Source organism: Pelodiscus sinensis, chromosome 3 (genome assembly GCF_052426305.1).
Source record: "Pelodiscus sinensis isolate ZL-2025 chromosome 3, ASM5242630v1, whole genome shotgun sequence".
In the NCBI taxonomy this organism is placed as follows: domain Eukaryota; kingdom Metazoa; phylum Chordata; order Testudines; family Trionychidae; genus Pelodiscus; species Pelodiscus sinensis.
Window position 1 is genome coordinate 11,533,278 of NC_143054.1, and position 20,605 is coordinate 11,553,882.

At 41.6% G+C, this 20,605-nt stretch overlaps 1 protein-coding gene across 7 annotated transcripts in view; it reads right to left on the reverse strand.

Annotated features, from left to right (window-relative positions):
- Nucleotides 1-285: 285 nt before the first annotated feature.
- The window catches only part of TFAP2B (transcription factor AP-2 beta), a 31,571-nt gene continuing 11,251 nt past the window's right edge, over nt 286-20,605 (reverse strand). For 5 of the 7 annotated variants that reach the window (XM_006137017.5, XM_006137020.5, XM_006137015.4 and 2 more), the window contains 4 exons: nt 14,354-14,573; nt 12,083-12,201; nt 9,188-9,329; nt 286-5,609 (listed from right to left, as the gene is read on the reverse strand). In XM_006137017.5, the coding sequence (XP_006137079.1) occupies nt 5,309-5,609; nt 9,188-9,329; nt 12,083-12,201; nt 14,354-14,573 (782 nt within the window). In that variant the 3' untranslated portion in view covers nt 286-5,308. The remainder of the gene's footprint in view (nt 5,610-9,187; nt 9,330-12,082; nt 12,202-14,353; nt 14,574-20,605) is intronic. The other 2 variants (XM_014580585.4, XM_089777004.1) reach the window with 1 other exon arrangement.

The window sequence follows — 20,605 nt, forward strand, 5'->3', positions numbered from 1 at the left end:
GAAGAAATATCCAACCACACACACACACACAAATATAACTGGAACGGGTTACAGTGATACAGCAGTAGAGATCATCATCTAGGACATTTCCCCCTTGTTATTGCAGTGTTATAAATAATACAGAGAACTTTGTTTTACTTGGGATTGAGAAGATTTACCAGTAATCTAGCGAGGACCGGCAAAATTAAACAAAAAGATCATGTTAACATGGCATGAGGTTTATTGTGTCTGTTTAGAAAGAGGAGGAAAGGGTGGCAAAATGATAGACAGCTCTGAGTCAGACAGAAAAAATGCCAACATTTCTGAGAAGCAATATTTATTGTCATTTTTTTTAAATGTAGAGACATGTCCTGAATTTCCCCAAACCCAGATTGGGAAAATAAAGACTTCTTGGCTTTATAAGTAAATCCGTCTGCAGAATTGAAGCAGCACCAACATTCAAAAAAACTGAAGAGGAAAATACAACAAAACACAACATTTTTCTTATTATTATTATTTATGTAAATCAGATCATCACTGGACAAGAAACCAATTTCTACCCATTACCATAACAGCTTGTCTATAAAGAACAGAAAAAAATTCAGATCGGATACTATCTAGAGTCAAGCGAGTTTTTTTTTCTTTTTTCTTTTTTTCTTTTTTTTCTTTTTTCTTTTTAAATTCCCCCACCCGTTCACAGAGGTATAGATTCACAGATAAATAACCCAAAACTACTTGCTCGCCATATTTACACATTCCCGTTAAATTAAGCATAAATAAATATATACAAACTTAACATTGAATGCCTCTCCGCATTTCTTCTTAGGAAGAGTCGCTAAACTGATATTTCTCACTATTCAAGGTGATCCAAAAAGGAATCAATTTTGGCATAGAAAGGAGGATTGTATCAGTTCCACTTTTTGAGTTTTCATGTTTGTTTTTATATCTATTTTTGTGTGTTTATTTTTTTTAACGCATAGACATACTTTGGCACACAAGGGCTATGGGAGCTGGGCTCTGTAGTATCGTCAGATATTTCTAAAATGTGGTATTGGCTATTTTCTTTAACATTGCTACAGTGTATGAGAACATAGAAAAATGTTAGGGTCTCTTTAAGCCTGAAGGAGTGAAGGGGTATTTTGTTGGACAACCTTGTAAGAGAAAACTACTTTTTTCAGTAAGCTTAGGTGATCTTTATGGTCTGAAATTAGCATTATTGTATCCAAGTAAATTAGTTGTTGGGACCTCCCCTCCAGTGTACAGAAAATTAAAGATGTTATAAAATAAGAATCTAAGAAAGCCCGCTAAAACATCAGCAGGGTAACAGTCTTAACAGCTTTGTTGTTTTCACGTTCGTGAGCATATTTCATGACTTCAGAACAAATAAAAAGTTCCAGGTATTTTGTTTCAGAATTTGTTCAAGATACAAGAAGGTCATTTTTTTAAATATATAACACACAGGTACATGTAATTGCCTGACTAATCGCTGGCCATGGACCTTATTGCGCTATCAGATTTCGATTCAATAAAGACTTGCAATAACATGATATGGCCCAATATTATTAAATACCCAGTTTCCCCCCATCCTTTGGGGCGGGTCCCCAGACATGACGTATGTGACAAACTGACCTCTGGGTTCTTTTCCATCTCGTGTTAAGCTTATCAGTAGAGCTACAGTTTGCACAGAAACTGAGTTGTTCAACATGGGATATACAAGTATGCATTCAACAAATTATTTAAGGGTGAAATTAAATTTACAAGTGACCCACTCGTTTGGTTTGAAAACAAACTTTTCAAGGTCTCTGTTTAAACGTTTCCTCTGAGTTAAAAGCAAAGCTGTCATGTTAATCCCCCCTGTTTATTGATTTATGATCCCGAGGAAACCAAATCTTTTAATAACTCAATTATCAAATAAACGTCAAAGATGCCTAGTCTGGGGAAGTGCAAAAAGATTGGGTAAGGCCTTGCAATTAAGTTACACTTTAGTGACACTCTGAGAGCAGAAGGCTGAATTATGTGTTCAGAGGGGTAGCTTGTTCAGCCATGTTATAATAATCAGCAACGGACGCCTGCTACCAGTTGCCAAATATTAGATTATGGGGAAATCAATTAGGTTTTAAACCCATGCCATGTTTCTGCAATTGAGAAATCTCCACGAGCTTTGTCTCATTACTGGGATAAGGAACTGGGGGAATATTCCACTGAGCAAAGAGGTGGGTGGAGGTTTTCTCTTCCCACCCCCTAGATATGTTTAATTAGACCCCAATCCAAAGTCTGGTGAATTAAACTCCTGTGGACTTCACTAGGTTTTTCGGATCAAATTGTACGGGACTGATCCCGCTCCCACCTCACTCAAAGTGAGTTTTATCCCCGGGTAGTGTGTTTATATTGCATCTGCTCCGAAATACCTTGCAAAGGGCATACACTTTGCAGAGAAGCTAATCAGCTGACCTGCAAATTCTTTGGGGGCAGGAACTTGTGTCTTGCGATCTGTTGGTACAGATTGGGAGCTTGTCGTGACTGGGGCTTCCCGGAGCTACTTAATAAACATTTTTGAAGAACAGCCATTTCTGTCCAAGGTAACAGCACCTTTTGCATTCAAGAAGGCCACTTCGGCTGTTGCGCGTGAGCTATCCTGTGTGGTACATTGGACATGCTCTTTACAGGGACCAGCTGCTACGACCGTTGGGGACAGGTTTCCAGAACAGAATTGTCTCCCACTAACAGAAGAGAGAGAGACAGGCCTTGAAAGAAATGCTAGTGGGATCAATTTCCACTCAAGTATCCTCCCCCACCTCACACAGGTGGGTAGGCTGTTTCGTAAGGAGACTGCCTTATGATGCCCCTAGTCTAAAACCCGCTGACTTCTCTTACAGGAGCGAAATCAAGGGGATTATTGGGAAGGATTTGGTTCCTGCAGTTCAGATGCCGTGTTAACGCTCAGAACTCAAGATATCCGTGAGCTGGCTCTGGCTCCCAACCATGGAAACTCCTAGACTCTCACCCTGGTTCTTGACTTGCTGTGAGCCTTTGGGAAGACATCTAACCTTTCTGAGCCTCGATTTACCTCTTCTGCAAAATGGGAATAACCATGTTTGTCTCCCGATCTTTAAATTCGGATTGAATTAGGACTAAACCGTGAAGGGTTAATATCCCCTTGGGGTAGAATGGGGATTTTCCTGTAAATTAAGGTCAGTGAGATTTGGTTTCTGCATGCTCAAGTCCCTGGTTTGAAAGGCAAGGTAAATTTCTCCTCTTGCTTGAAGATAATCCTCTATATTAACAGTAGCAAGAGACCTCAATGGTGAGTATCTAGAAAGTGTAGTATTCGTAGCTAAACACGCGTGGCTCTGTCAGGGGCCCGAAAGACAGGTGCTTTTAAGAAATAATTTATGGGGAAAGGGAGACAGGGGACATCAGCTCCTCCTCCTCCCCCCCCCCCCCCAGGTATTTAGAAAATAAAGACCACGTCCAGAGGATTGACTTTCTTCTCTTTGGGATTTGAGGCCAGCCTTGAGCCACAATTAATTCAATATCTTATCTTAAGTTGAAACAGAGGGTGAAATCCAGGCCCTGCTGAAGTCAATGGGAGCTTTGCCATAAACTTGAATGGAGCCAGGATTTCACCCGGAGACAGTCGCTTTTCTGACATAAGTGAAAGGATTCTTTAATGCATGAAACTCTACCCCCACTGAATAGATACAATTATCCAAGCTGAAATTCATCTCCTTAAGCATAAGTGTTATTTTCCATATATGCCATAACACATCATGTAATACACCCCATTACTGAAAAGCAACTTAAACAAACACCCCCGCAATACCGGTGGATTTTTTTCCTCTCCCGTTGAATTTGTTCTAAAGCAACTCACAGAAACATTGTAATAACTTTCTAGCGAGACACAATAGGGCTTTATCCTGCAATCCCACCCAACCCTTAGCTCGCACACACACAATTGCATATCGCAGCTGCCTTGGCTCTGAGTATCAACTACTCATACCCCAGCAAGTCTTTGCAAGCACCCTCGGACAAAACTGTATTCTTCTCAATAGGACATCTCGATTTCGGTTATTTTTAGCTGGTTTCAATTATTCCCTTTGAGCTTCTTTAAAGAAGTACACCCGCAGAATTCTGAAACGACTGGCTTTGATTTAAGGGGGGGAAAAAGTATCAGAATTGTGGATTATTTTTCTCTGTACCTGATATATTGTGTAGGGAGCTCTAGTCCTCTTTGAAGAAGCTCATAAGCCAAGCGGGCAAAGCTTTGGGAAACAGAAGAAAATAAAAATAGTGCATACTCCTGAGAAGGAATTACATACTCAGTTTTAGTTACTAGCACTTTTTTTAAAAAAAAAGGGTAGATCTCTCTCAATACACCCCCATAACTAAATTAAATATATAAACACTAGGATTGTTGAGAATATAAACCCTTTAGAGGAAATTAGGATACTTTACACATAAGAATAGGAGTTTCAAACAGCATTAACATCTGACTGCACCTTATTTTCAAATTTTGCACCCTGAGAGCCAATGAAGTTTTACCATAAAAGCTAAATACCAAATTAAGCCTAGATAGCTGTAAACACTGGTAATCACAGGGTCTGTCTAGACCAGGAAAAAGGGGTGTCTTTTAAAAAGCGAGTTAGCTAACTGGATTGAGCTAACATGAATTGAAACACCCAATATACTGTAATTAATGTAGACATTGTAATTAATGTAGAAACAGTTTAATACATTTACAATTCTATTAGCAAGTTATAGCCTTTGCTACCCAAAACACCCCTTTCCTAGTCTAGATAGATACAGAGTGGCAAGATAAGATGAGGCAGGGAGGGGGGAATGAGGATGCTGGAATGGAAATGTCCCAGATAATATCACTGGAAGATTTGTTTTTTTTCCTAGTGTAGACACAGGATATAGTTTAATTTAAAAAAAAAAGATATACTGTACATTTGAGCCCAAACAAGAAATCAAAGCACTGACACCAAAATGTTTCTCTGATTTCTTCCAATAAGTTATTTGTTTCTTCCTTTTTTATTATTATTTTATCCCCCCCTCCAAAAATCATTTTTAAAAAAGTGAGAACAGAAGTGGAAAAATCCTGGTGGTTGTCTTCAAATGTTCCTTGTAAGAGACATTGAGCCACAGTTCTTGCTCCTTTGTGCGCCTCTGACCTTAAGTTAGTCTTTCTTTTTATCGTTATTATTATCCTGCCTAATATAATTCTTCCAAAACCCAATCCAATATTTTAAAGCTAAAATTAAAACGGTTTTGTTTTAAAAGATTCTCTCTCTCTTTTATTTATTAATTTTTTCTGCTTTTATTTTTTTCATTTTCTGTGTTTCTCTTCCTTGTCTCCAGTTTTACTACCTGGTCCTTCCCCAGATGTGTGCCTGTTAGCGGTGTTGTTGTTCAAGAACATCTTGTCCATGCCTTTGAGAGCTTCAGTCAGGTAGTTCTGGAGGGCTGTGAGGGCAGCACAGATGGCTGGGGCCCCAAAGCCATGGGTGATGAGGCTGAAGTGAGTCAAGCAGCTCTGAATGCCTGGTTCCAAAATGGGGCTGGGCCTGCTGTTGCCAATGGGCGTCCTGTCCTGGGCCAAGAGATCTGTGAATTCTTTACAAAGTTGCCTGCAAGGAGAGAGAAGAGAAGAGGAGAGAAATTCCCAGCATGGTCAGAGTCACTTCACAATGGCTAGTACTTTGTTCACAGCCTGAGTGCGTCTACACAGCACCCTACACTCAAACTAGCTTATTTTGAAATTTGGCATGTCTACATAGCACCAAATTTTGAAATAACGTGTTATTTCAAGTCATCCCTTAACCCTCGTGCAATGAGATTTACCAGGATGGTGAAATAGCACACTCGTTATTTCAAAAAATATTTCAAAATAATGGGCAGCTTGTGTAGATGAAGGGCAGCTATTTTGGGATACCAGAGATGTGCAGTGTAGACATAACCCCAGAGACTTCCAAGGGGTTTGGCATGTATTAAGTAACAAAGACAGGGAGCCACCTCTCATCCCTTCTTCCTCCAAGCTTCAACCCCACCTAAGCGTGCGGGCGCGCACACACACACACACACACACACACACACACACACACAGAAAATCTATTATCCTCATTTTACACATCAATAAACTAAGGTGCAAGGAGGCTGAGGGCCTGGTCCAAAGCATATTGAAACTAATGACTCAAACAAGGGCAACACAGACACTCAGCAATGAAGCTGGATACACAACAAAAGCCTCTTTATTCCCACACACATTCCCTCCAACAACAACGGGAAGGATGCTGATTTTGTGACCTGATGCTGTACTCCTTCCCCAGCCACAACTCCCGGTTGTCCAAAGGAGCAGGAGGGCTGCAAGAGTAGGCCCTGGCCTGACTACTTCCTTAGAGGGTTTGATTAGCGGAGGGAAGAAGCATTCCTAGTAGAGTTCATCCGAATCTCTGAAGCACACCCCTTCTCCCCTGACCTAGAGAATTTGTATTCTAGGACCAGAAAGATGCTTCTGAAATGCCATTTATCCTTTTTTGGGGGGGGGGGAAATGTATTATTTAGTCTGGGTATCATCTTTAGAAGTAGCCAGATTCTTTCTGAAAGAAAGAAAGAAAGAAAGAAAGAAAGAAAGAAAGAAAGAAAGAAAGAAAGAAAGCTTTATCCTGGCATTATTTGTTAGTTTTTTTATTTAGGAGTGAGAACTTTTGGGGGGCTCGGAGGCTGCTGCCCCACAGAAAAAAAAAATCAGTCGGGGGCGACACACAAGTGAGAAACAAAACAACCACCCCCTCTCCCTGACGTGGCCCCCAGCTGAGACACTCCCTTCACACACGGGGTGGGGGTGGGGGAAAGGGGCTAGTAGATTGTTTGTGCTCCAGCCTCACAGAGGTTATGGGGGGGGGGCGCTGGAGTGTCTGCACGGCTCCCCAGTGCTGGGCGGGGGAGCCCGGAGCCTCAGAGGCCGAATCCAGGCAAGCCGGCCTTAGTTCCCCAGCCCTGATGTGGTTCCTCAGAGATGAATAGAACCCGGCCTTCCTGTGCAGACTCTGCCACCCACAGCCTGTAAATGACCCATTGGGGTGACTGCTGCGTAGCCTTGCTGAATGGCAGATGTAGGCAGGTCCTGAATGAACTCTTCCAGGAAGCTGGGGGGGGGGGAGGGGAGGAAATGTGTCAATGATATAAACCAAGAGTTGCCAAGGTGACCGGAGAGTCTGGGTACCCCTGTTTGCAGAGTGTCCGGAGCAGCCACCTTCTGGAGTGGACACCCAGCCCCTCTGATGGCGTCTCAAGGCGAGCAAAGTTCAAACCTCAGACTCCCCCAAATCACTTTGGAAACTGGGCCTGGCCTCACATTCCGTCAGAGGCTACAGAGGCGTCTGTCAAACGGGCAGCTTGGAGCAGATGCGGTGCCGAGAGGGGCTAGTTGGTAGAATACCATGGAGGGGGGAGGGGAGACCCCCTGATCATCTGACTCAGTTCCCTTTGACCCCGCGTCTCGCCGCACCTTGCTGCCCCCCCCGGCATCTGGGGCGCTGCTCTTCCCATCCCACCCGCGGAGCATCGGCCTTTCACAGCTCCCAAGCCCTACAGGGGAGAGCAAGTCGCCGTACAAGACAGCAAGCTCCACAAGCGAAAAGGGGGAGTACCCAGCAGACGCAGTCCACCTGGTACAGCGAAGCGGGGGGTGTCAGACCTAAGCCACAAAGGTCTCCCCACCGAGAGGAAGCCTTTGCCCATGACTTTGACCGGCTGCTGCTCTATTCTTGCCTGAATTTTTAAAAAACCCACCCTTTGGGGGAACGCCTGATTCAAAGCAGCGGGTCTGACATTTGGTTCTTGTTTATAACAGCTCGTTTGCCACCTTGGGGGAGGAAAATTGAATCCTTCCCTCTTCATTTGGTCACTTCCTATTGTTAAACCTCCTTTCACCCCATCCCCAAGATCTTCAGTTCAACAGGTGCATCGTCACAAGGCAAAATAGAAACCCAGAGGGGAAATTATATTTCCTTCCAAATAACAGGGACACTGACTAGGCGTCTGCACAATCCCCCTAGAAGAGAAACGTTCGTCTAGGATCTTCTGACAGTCCCATGGGTGAAAGATTTCAGAGGGAGGCGAACAATTAAGGTTTAACTCTCTCTGTCTTATCCATTAAGAAAGTGCAAAAGAGGAAACTGCGTTTGGAGAGCAAACAGTAATGAGCCAGCCCTTTTATATCTTCAAAGAGCAAGGCAGGGTCTGTGAGCAATTAAAGTTCTGGGACATTAATATCTTTTGACCCTGCGGAAAAGGGCAATCAAATTCCAATCACGTCTAAAAAAAACATCTGGACAAATTTGAGCAAACGATTTTTTCCAAGCCTCAATATATTTCTTTAAATTACGCTGTCAACGGAGCAAACCGGAGCCGAAATAAATGAGCCCTGTTTGGGTCTTGCCTGCGAGCCAGAACAGGGGGATACACCGAGAGTTCCTCACCAAAATCCCGGGCTAGCCTAAAAACACCCAACAATGCAGCACGGGACTGGCAGATTTACAAGCCTGCCTCCTCCCCCGGAACGGCCGCTGCAAATTTCTCGAGTCTACAGGTGATTAATGGTAAACATTTTGGAGAGGGGAGAGTGTAAATCAAGTTGCTCAGGGTGTTTGACAGAGAAGGCTGCTGAGTTTCTCTTAGTTTGGCTTCAGTTGGGAGTGGAGTCAAAGCCTACCCACACTCCCCGTGCACACCCCCAAACCAAACAAGAGCCATGCCCGGAGGAAAGACGCACAGAAAGAGAGAGAGAGATGCAAACTCATTCACTAGCAAAGAAACACAGAGGCTGGAAAGGGGGAGGGGGAGAGAGACACACACAAACACAGGGACACGTGCACGCTCACACAGCGGGAAAAAGTCACCCCCCCCCCTCCGCGTTTCATATGCACATTGCTACGAACCCGGGTTGTTACCGCTGCAGCGCCGAGCACACCCCCGCAGCGTTCCGCTGTCCAATTAGCCACGCTGCCAGGCTCACCCACTCAGAGCCCAACCACTCCCTCCGCACTGGGGAAGGGGACAGCAGAGCACAAGGGGGAGGGAGAAAAGAAGAAAACTAGCCTCTTCCCCCCCCCCCCCCCCCGAGAAAGCTCTGCTGGCCCCCTTTGCAAAAAAACAGGAGGAGGCGGAATGAATTTCAAGCCGGCTGAGGGCGGGTCCTACTCACTTTGTAGCAAGCAGCATGTTCTTTCTGGAGTGGAGATCGCTGGGGTCCGTGTGCTGTCGGTTCAGGTACTCGGAAACAGCTTTGGCTGGAAACTCCGTTTCACAGATGTATCCAAAATCCCGAGCTAAGTGAACCGCTTCCCCTGGCGAGAGAGCGCCTTGGATTAGCAAGGTTGTGTAGCAAGGAGGCTACGTAAAGAATCTGGGCAAGCACCGTATTGCTGGTGGTGCTGGCTTGGAAAAGATCTTGGTCTGACCCAGTCTGGGTCAGTATCCTTCCTTTCTACAGTGGCAAATGCCAGGTGCCCCAGAGAGAAGGGCAGAACAGGTAGCCCACATGGGCTGTCACCCATTCCCCAGCTTCTGGCGAACAGGGACTAGGAACACCTTCATTACCAAGAAGTAGGTCATGCAGACTTTTAAGTGTGTGAAAAACAAAAGAGCTGCCCTGAGAAGTAAAAAGACCCAGACTTTAAGTGTGCAGAGTAGGTTTGTATTTTAATATGCAAGAAAAATGGCCCAAGAGCCATACCACAAAGCATCATACCCCGTTTGTCTGTGTGTATATTGTACACGCACCATTATAGCCACATCTGGAAATCAAAGCAGCCCAGTATATTGTATCCAATGGGAAGTGCAGTTTTGCGGCATAGAGCTGATCACATTGCGATAGAATCTACCCATTCTATCCTCACCCTATTACAAAAAAATTCCCAAGGAATGAGCACCTTTCACGTGAAGAATAATTATTATTCTAGCAATAATTCTAATTGTCATTTCCTCTGCCTGGTTTCAGGTTTCTACCCTCCAGAGGTTCATGTCATCAAACTCCTACTGATGTGCTTTCTATCACAAGAAGAAGACACCGTAGCTGAAGAAAAAGGGGAAAACAGACTCTAGGGGGATTCCATCCGATTATGGCTCACCCCCTCTAGAATAAAGCATTGAACTCTTTAAAGCACAGCCCGGAGGACCAGGAGGAAGATTTCCAACACCTAACCTAGCTATGCTTAATCATTCTAGTGCCAAATTCGTTTTAACGATCGGAGCTTACTTTAAAATGCCATTTTTTAAAAAGAAAAGTTTCTCATTGTTCACCAAAAAGATTAATCATATTGCCGGCCAAATACTAGAATTTCACCGGATGGTTATTCCCCTCCCCCTTCCCTTCCCTACTCTCCCCTCCCCCCTGCCACCGCCCCTCAAATTATGTGCAGAGTCAACACCCTCATTGCTTTTTGTTAATCCTGGTCAGAGATGAGTGAAACATTTATGCTATAGGCAATATAAATTAACAAGAAAAAAAAATCTTTAGCGGCAGACAAGAAGATCAGTCGAGAGCCGGTGCAACTTCCTATATAAGAAGGGAAATCTTTGTAAGGTAAAGTATTGGTTTGTAAGTAAATCATAGGACAGTACCACCATCACATGGTATGATATACACTTTGTATAGTTTATGTATCATACTGTGCGTGTATGTATGTATTTAGGGATGTGCACATACATTTACGCTATAGGGCCAACTTCTTCTGATTTTGCTATTAATGTGAATGCATAGTGTTACACACACTGTATGTACACAAGTGTAGTTTGTACTTGGGATATGTATGTAAAACTAGGTATTAATCTATATGAATATCAGACAGTGTATTTTCACACAATGTAAATGTGTCTTTAACTGTTCATTAATAGTTAGATACGCATTTCCATGTAATTTACCACGAATTATAACTATATAAACTTAAAAAACAACAAAGGCTCTAGTAGCACTTTATATATGTGCTACCAGAGCATGTTGTTGTTTTTTAACTTTATCCTGTACAGACTAACTCGGCTACCCCCTGAAGCTTATGACTATATAGATATACTGTATTACCAAAAGAGAAACATAACTAGAATGAAAGAGTTATTATCTGTCTCAAAATAGAGTCTAGATTTTCGTTTCACACCTGAATGTGTAACTATAGATTAGATTTATAATTAAATCAGGAGTAAAAGTTAACAATACAAATCTATATGCACATGGATCTGATATATGGCAGTGTGTTATTGTGCATATTTAATGTTACTCCATCTTTGTGTATGTATAAATAATAAAATTCGTAATTATAGCCACAACACATTAGTTATCATTTGCCCCAGAATATCTAATATATATGTTTTTAAAAAAACAAATTAGAGTCAGTGAATTCCACGTTTCCATACTGTACCAACAAGTCAAAGCATCACATCAAGTATAAAATAGCACTTGTTCATTTCAGATGAGATATAACTCAGTGTTCCATTTTAAAAATCTTTTCTTTCTTTCTTTCTTTCTTTCTTTCTTTCTTTCTTTCTTTCTTTCCCCGCCCCTCCACTTCTTAAAAAAGAGCTTGCTTGTTTCTTTGTTAAATTTAAACTCTAACCATCACTCTCAGGAAAACTCTACTTATAACTGTGAATTTTCAACAACTTCTTTCCTTTGCTGAAATAAAAATAATTGAGTTCTTTATTGTTTTCGTTCAATGGCCGGATTGCAATGTGCATCTGTCATAATTAAGTTGGAAGTAATGAATTAGCCAAAGACCTAGACTCAGCACAGACTTGACTATTATTCAAAGGGAACCGCCTGGAAATCCACAACTCAAGGGGACTAGAATATTTGGATAACTGCAGCTACAGTTCGATTCTACAGAGGTCATTACTGGAGTCAATGGGAGTTTGATCAGTGAATTCAGCGTGCTTTAAATGGGGCCCTTAATTACTCCCCGTATTTTGCATGTTAAACAGGTCTTAATGCCACCGCTGCAACAGTTGCTCCCTAATCCATGAAATTTTGCAAAATGCCAAACTCCCCACACCGAAAAGAGGTCGGAGCAGTCAATGGTGTGAAGCAAGTTTGCAATTCAGCGCTTACCTTCCACCAGGGAGGTGAGTAAAGTGACATTTGCAGCCTTACGCCTGCCGGCTGGTAAATTCAAACCGATTTTTTCTAGCCTCTCTCTCAACGATCTCCCCCCATTTTTCGATTTGGCTCTGGAATTGCAAAGAAATTAACATTCTGATTAACCTCGGAATGTCCCTGAAACAAACTTTTAGGCTGTGCAATCTAAGGATCACTGGAGCTTGAAGGGGTTTTAACTTGAGGTTAGCACATTGTGTGCTTGCTGTTACAGTTTGCTGAGGTTTGCTTAATTTTTGCCACACACAACCAACCAGGTTCCCCCCTCCCTCTTTAACTTGCGGAAAACAAATTCATAGAACGAAATAATTACTCGGCAAGCTGCTGTGACGGAAGAAACCAAACTGGTTCCTAGAGTGTAAGGCTCCGGGGTATTAGGATAAGATTATATATCTAGGTGGAAAAGTAGAAGTATGGGATGAACTGACAGGGTGGGAGGGCACCTAAAGAAAGCATGGAAGAGACATAGGAAATTATAAGAACACCTAAAGGAAGAAATATACATAATTTAGAAATGCTGACCTCTCTACTGGACCTCTCCCCTACATTATATATGGGTCATGGCTATATAGTGATAAGAAAACCTAATGGAATCTATATATGTATAGGGGATTATTAACAGGAACATTAAAAAGACTGAAACATACCTGGGAAATGCAGAGCTATATTAGGACCAGGTATAGTTTTGCAGTTCACATAGAATCCGGGGATAACATCCTAGCTCTATGGAAATCAAAGGCAGTTTTCCCATTGACCCAGCAGGATTTCTCCCTAAATCTTGTATGGCGAACAGGTTGGGTTTTTTTTTAATGGAATATACGGAATATGAAAGGAAATCAAAATCCTGCAGAGAAAGTCTCCTCTCCTACACTCTGATCTCTCAGAATTTTATGTCAAAGTAGATAGGAACCAATGGTACAGTGGTAAGGCAGAAGCCACCTGTTTTTCATATCCTCAGAAATATAGTTATGTAATAAAAAACTTCTCTAAAATTCAAACTCAAGATGCAAAAGAAAATCAGCAGGGGTCCACTGTTTGGGGCTTCTCCAGAAATCATTGAGGCTCAGTGATGGAGGGGTGGGGGAGTGTTCTTCACAACTTAGGTTGTCTGTTTAAAATCTCTTTTGCAGATACTCCTTGCTCCACTTTCTAATACAATACATAGTAGGCGGATTAGAGTCTGTCAGTAAAAAACCGGGCTTCTTCTTTCCTAACTACAATATGTCCATATCTGGCACCCTGGGAGAAGAACATGGGCAAACAAGCCATCGCAGAGAAAGGGCAAAGAGGACTAGCAACCTCTGTCTAGATCACGATAAAATAAATAAAACTACCCGGGTAGATAGATGTGTATGTGTGTGTGTTGGGATTAAATGTTGGAAATTACGGTTAAAATGGAGATGTTATGTATCTATTATGGACATGTTTGTCATTACAAAGTGTTGGGATAAAACCTGTAACTAAATATCACACATTTCTGGATATGTATCACCAAATAACGCTTTAGTAATCCTTCAAGGGCTTCCCAGTGGAATCGGTCACACACAAGAGGAAATAAAGGATTAATCTGTCATCTGCTAATTGTTACACACACGCTAGAAAGGACATATTCGAGACTTTGTAATGCTGCTGACTCTGGGATGGAGTGACACCCATTTTTAACAGAAATATCTAATTGCTATATTCTTGTATGATGTCTTTTTAAACCAAAGCTTGCTGTTGTCAAGAGTGCTCTGTTTCTGATATTTACTCGTCAAGCACTTATAAAACTTCTTAAAACTTCCTAAATAAGTATGTGAATAGCAATTTGTGTTTGTTGCTTCAGTTGAGCTTCCTTACCTATATTCCAGCATTCATAGGGAGGACCTTTTATTTATAGAAACCTTCCTCTAAAATATGTGTTGAGTAGGTGAATGTGTGTAGGGGAGAGGTAGAGAGGGCTGGGTAGAAAGTGTGTGTGAGTGACATCCCCATGCGTTATAGATTTTAAGATGAGCTGCCTTAGCATAGTCTTGTACACTGAGAAAACCATGAATTAACGTTGTACATTAATTTCCATGTTTTCACGCTGCTGCTTATTTGTGCCTTGCGTGCTACACACACCACGAAAAATAACAACAGATCATATATGCAAATGCCTGTACCATAGGATAGACTTTAGACAAAATGCTTAGTCTGTGTGTGTGTGTGTCTATATAAATACACAGACTTGCTGCAAGTCCTTACCTTCTAAGTACTCCTCCTAGGAGAGATGCATTCAGACACTCTGGAGGAGAAAGGCGTCTTTGAACTTCTCCCACCGTTACTTTATACTTTGAAGTGGAACTGAGCAAGGACAAGCGGCCAGGTACTGAGCAAAACACCTCTCCGGTATTGACTGACATTCCACCCAGGAAGCCATCTTTATTCATCATCAGAGAAGTAACTGATTTTGGAGGAACCGGAACTGGAGAGAGACAAAAGGGGTGAGGGGAGGTGTATAGCAAGATGACACATAAGAGTACCAACTGGCTAGTCTGACAGCCATCGCCTGGCAGAAGAAAAGTGAATGCATAGGTCTTGAGTTTCTTAGTAGCTATACCAACAAGAAAAGCCACCTTTGAGTCCACAGGAAATTGGCCTGGGGTGATAATGGATAAGTAGAGGTGCATCGGAGTACAGCTAGTGTGCATTGGTTTGACGATTAGAGAAAAAAATGGTTTTCTTATATTATAAGTGTACTTTAAGTGTGTTTCTCCCTACGTTATTTATTTGATGCAGGAGCTGTATCTTCAGCGCTTGCCACACTACTACTGTGTTACAAGAATATTAATTCTCTTCTACTACTACAGCAATGATAATTTCTAGGAATACATCTACTAAAGTTAAAGAGATTGCCAGTTTAGATGAAAATCGGGACTTACAGAATTTAACAAGGAGAGGATTACTGTATTATTGTTTGGGATTTTTCTTAAGACACTAGGACTTTTTTTTCTTCTTAAAAGGTGTATTAGAAAATAATCCGGTATCGCATCAATTAGCATATGACTAACAGAAAAATTGGCAATATTCAGTTTCTAAACAAAGCTGGTCTGATTACCGCAACAAAAATACTAAGATGTTCTTTAAAAAATCCCCCTGCCCCCTCTCCAAACTAATACCAGACAAATTACTTAATTTCTATCAGATACAAATAAGATTGTTTTTAGGAATACCAAAAGAGAGATAACATTCTAATATGTACACCACCAAACAGACATAATTAAGCTCTAACACTTTTTTTACTAAATTAAAAATGAAAGCAATTTCCTTCTGATATGAATTTTGTTTACAAATCAACATGACTAGCTTGTTCATAATTGTGGGTAACTATTATGATTTACAGCAGGTGCGCTAATCAATCAACCAATCACTTTAATTTATAGACAGCGCCGCTGCCTTCTCCCAGTTGTTTCATTTCTGCAAGTAATTGATAACAAACCATACTTAAGGTATGTTTTATGCAGGAGTTAATAAGAGCTGGCAGCTGCTACTGCTGCTTCCTTTTGGAGTCACTGCAGCCTCATTTCCTTATAGAGCGTGTATTCCTAAATTCTAGATTTGCTGGTGGGAGTCTAGGGGGCATATTTTACAGAGAAGACTAATTGATTACACACCCCCTGCACAGCAGATTCTCCTTTGCAATATCGCTTTGCCAGTCAATCAATTGCAAAACCAATTTTGCAAGTAATAGGTTCTCCTACACAAATATGCCAGTTATTTAGGCGCCTCTAATGCATGTCAGTTAGATCATAAAACCCTATTTATTTGCAACATGTCTGGAGATTCAAAGCAGTGGAGTTGGGGGAACATTCAAGTCGTTTGGGGCTGCTAAAGAAAAGGATCGAGGAGCCTAATACGTTAACAAGTGCTAACAACTGGGCAACTGCCAATTTTATCACCTCGATGTATGGAATAGACACAACAGTGTTTCGCTGTTTTTATTATAATTTCCTACCGCCAGACCAGACTCCCACAATAAAAGCTCGATTACAGCGAAAACCCAAAACGCATGTAGGCATCGTGTATACATATTGCTTCCTACAGACTGTAAATAGCCTCCCATGCAAACAAATTATATTGAGTGGCTTTACTGAGAGGGACTCAGACACGGACACGGACTGTCATTTCTCTATTATTTTTAGTAGGACAATGTATACCACTTATAAAGGACGTTTCCAGCTTCTTCATTCTGGCCCAACTTGAAATTGGCCCCAATACAGTTACAAAAGAGGGGAAGAGACTATTAATAGGAATGCTGTCGTTGATTTCATAGATCAGTCCGATCCTTTGGTTTTAGGGCGCTTTAAGGGGATATGTTACACACACCCGCTATATTTTTCAATAATATGTTTGCAGAGTGACTCAGCCGGCCCCATTAAGACCAAAAAATCGAGTTGTTTTGAAAAGACATGAATTTACGCACGCTGCGAAATGGCTAATCTGTTAAAGAACCCACTAACAACTGAGGTCATTTCACGTGGCAATTTTCTCCAAGCCAACAAACACACACAAAGGTTTTGAAACACCTTTACGACACCTATATTTAGTGACTCGTTTATCAGGTCACTGTCCAGTGAACTGAGAAATTAAACAAGACACAACAGCACTAAGAAAATGTGATCTTAGCCTAAACTCACAATAGGGAGAGCTATACACATGCCTATGTTTAAATATATCTCACCGCATTTGCTTTGCCCCTTTTGGAGCATGTATTACATTAGTTAACCTTTGAAATAAGGATTTTGCAGGTTTGATATATATTTTCATGCAAATGTAAGCGAGTTAGTCCTCCCGCTATGCTTTTCAAACGTCAGCAGTTGTTCTGTACAGTATCTATACAAAAAGAGGACTGGTTATAGATCAAGATCACTTGAGTCTAATAATTCTCAACACATTCAGGAGTCTGGCAAGCCTACACAAGCACATCTATTGCAATTTCATAGCTTCAGACACAGGCATTCTAATCTGTACGGTATCTTTTGTAAATTACCTACCACTTCCAAAATAAGTGAGTTTGCTATAGAGTGAATTATTGACCTATATTATTACAGATAATAGAATTAATACCGGAGATAACACTATTTTGAGATTTTAGAGGCTGAACGTGTGTGGGTAAAATATATGCTAAAAAGGTTAATTTAGACAATTAAACACTATTTCGTAGCCTATTTTACCTACCCCATCTACTTTGCAAATCTGCTTTTATGCGTCATAATTGGCCATAGAAGAACACACACATACACACGGTTTCTGCTTACTTCATCCATGTGTTATTTTGTCTAATATATGCGGATCTTGTCACTTTCACAAAATAGTTTAATCCAAGATTCTTTTGTGTACCTCTCCTTTCCTATCCCCACCTAATACTTCCCGACTACCTTTCGGGGGGAGGGGAACTCATTCCTCTGGTCCTTTCGACCTTTTTGTCATTTCCCCTCCCATTGCTCTTCAGCTTATCAATAAACCGAGAGAGCAACAGTAGCCGCTTGATTTGTTAGTAATTATGAGCATACTGTTCCTGCAAACGGAATCACTAGATGAGTGAGAACTCTTTAAAACGACAGCAGGAAATGGTAAGGAAATGGAGCATGGCAAAACTCAGCGTGAAGCTTTCAGTTCTTTACATGTTTACTATTTTCTGTGCATACATTAAGGCTTAGTCTTTCTTCGTTTCTCTGTTGGGTTGCTCTACACAACTGCGAGGCGATGCCGAAGAAGTAGTCTCCCTCATACTCTCTCTTACTTACACACACACACACACACACAAATAATAAATAAATAGTATTTACGTATTCATCATCACTCCAGCATTCACACAATCCTACAAGACAAACCCACCTTTTAAAGAAATAGTGTTAACCATCTGGGCTGGACAGAAACTAATGGTATCATATCAAACTTTCCTCTACCAATCTTCGTAAGTATTAACTGAATTTAGAAGTAGCCTTCATTAGACAGATAATTTTATGTCCATCATAGCAGTCAGTGACTGGGCTTGGCTTGGTAGGGAAACCTAGAAACCCGAGAAAATAGACTACCCCTGCCACTAAAACTCGATCCTTATTTCAAAAATCAATCTATCGTGGGTTCATGAGCTGTTTGCAAGAGTTCTTATTCCTCGACCTCTCCTCGCATTTGAAGCTGGGAGTTAATTTAAGAGGGAAATCTATTTACCCTGCCATTGTGTTCCATTAAAGTAAACGTAACAATAAAATACACGGAGTGTGCCAGGAAAAGAACCAACCAACAAACAAACGAATCTAGGCAAATTTTGTAAGTTACATTTCAACCGGTTCACCACTCCCATCGCCTGAAAAGCTGTAACTAGATATCGTGTTGTTTAGTCAATCATTTATTGATGGCCGGTTCAGGAAGCAGAAGAAAAAAAACCCCACAACCTTATTCTGCTCTATTGAGAGAGTGACTTTTTTCAGTGTGTGTGTGTATGTGTGTAGCCAATTTACAGAAATAGTCTAAACGTAAACACATCAGGGTACTTTTAAGGTCACTGGCTATGCCCCAAAGTCACAAAAATTGAACTTTGGACTCAGGCCACGCAAGATTTTGAAAGGGGACAACTTATTTTGTCATTGATCACGCCAAACAAACAACAGATGAGCTGCTGATAAGGGGAACCGATGCTGCCTTCTGTACACACCAAAAACTCCCCTTGATTTTAGCAGGAACCTGGGTGTCAGGGAAAGTGAGACTAAAAACAAAGAATCTGTCACTGATCTGTAAAGCGGAGATAAACCCAGAATTAATATTCTTGATGATCATTTTTTCTAGACTTCCTCTCTTTCCTCTCCACCACGCCAATCTTAATGGAACTGAGTTAAGAATGATTTTTTAATGTCTCGTTGGATTTTTAGACTGTTAATGTACCGCATCCTTCTCATTATTACTTTATTGATTGCTCATTGACCAGACCCCTTCAAATCGTATTAGCCACCCTCTGCCAGTTTAGATTAGGGGAGTTTAAAAAGCACCTTTCATTATTTCGCCACCACTCCTAGTACCTCCTCCCCTCCCCTCCCCACACGAGCTTGGCAACTTAATGCGCTCTCTAATGGGGCAGCTAAGAGACGAGAGGCCGCGGTCCCTGCCTATTGCATTAATAGCTCAAAGGGGGCTAATACAGAAAATTAGCCTTAAACGAGCTCTGGAGATCTCCAAATGAAAGAGCCATTTATCACGCTGGCTACCTTCACTCCACTCGTTTGCTCTCTCTACTGGGAACAACTCATTTCCTCTTAACTAAATTACTTCAGAAATGTCAAGACAGACCAGATAGCAAACATAACGAGAGGGTGAGCGCATAATCCATTGTGTGGGATCAACGCGGCTGATAAACTAAACAGTGCAAGAGGAGGAGGAAATTCATTTTACAAGGGCTTCTTCAGATTTTAGGCGAGCTTTTTGGAACAGACCGATCGATGATCCTCATGACTGCCCAAAGATCAGAACAATGTACGCGCTCACATCCGAGAGGATGGATGAAATGTTTGGGTTAAGAATTTAGTTCTAGATCTTCTCCTTGACACTGTATTTTTACGGGAACGTTTTAAACAGTAACCTAAGCTCTTTTGAAACAGGCAAATCCCTCTGCCTCCTCTTGTCTAGATTTCATTTATCGTTAAGTGTACTTTATTGGAAATACCCAAGACTCTCTATCTATCCCCCCTCCCTCTCCACACACTCACCCACCCACCCACCATCTATCTATCTATCCAACTAACATCTGCCAGCAAGAATGATGTGCGGATCTTTAATAACTTATTCTTATTTCAAAGGACTCTGCTATGGCTGGATAGTGTTGAGACCACCACCACATTCAATCCCACACCCTTTCTAGTTTGCACCTTCTGTCGGTCTGATCTCATATTGTCAGCCCCAGATGTGACCCCAGGTGTCTCTATCATATGCCTCTGCCTTTTAAGCCATGTACGAGAGAATGTCGGTATCTTTTTACGGATATGATTTTAAAAGCGCGTATAGATGCTTTAAATATGGAGGTTATAATTCTATGGAGCTTCTGCTAAAGATAGTAGGTTAAGAATACTTTTGTGGGGGTGGGTATATTCAGATGTGTCCACGCATTCACATACACACTGGAATCACCAGCATCTCTCTCGCTTTCCCTCCATGTATTTAACATAACTGTACACATTATGAGACTTGCTTAACTGTCTGACACTACCTTTCGAGCCACAATCAGTGCGCATTGAAAACAAATATTCCCGCTACCCTTTTCATTAAGAAAACACACACCCTGTTTTAACGAAGTGGTCATATACAACACACGAGAGTGTTCTGCACATAACTACACGGAGGATGTGGGTACGAGACAACGGAAACACGAAGGCAGATAGATCAACGTTAAAAAGAGGGCCCTCCGTCACAAATCAACCACCAATTAATCAAGAAGACCCCAGAGGAAACACACAGAGAGAATAC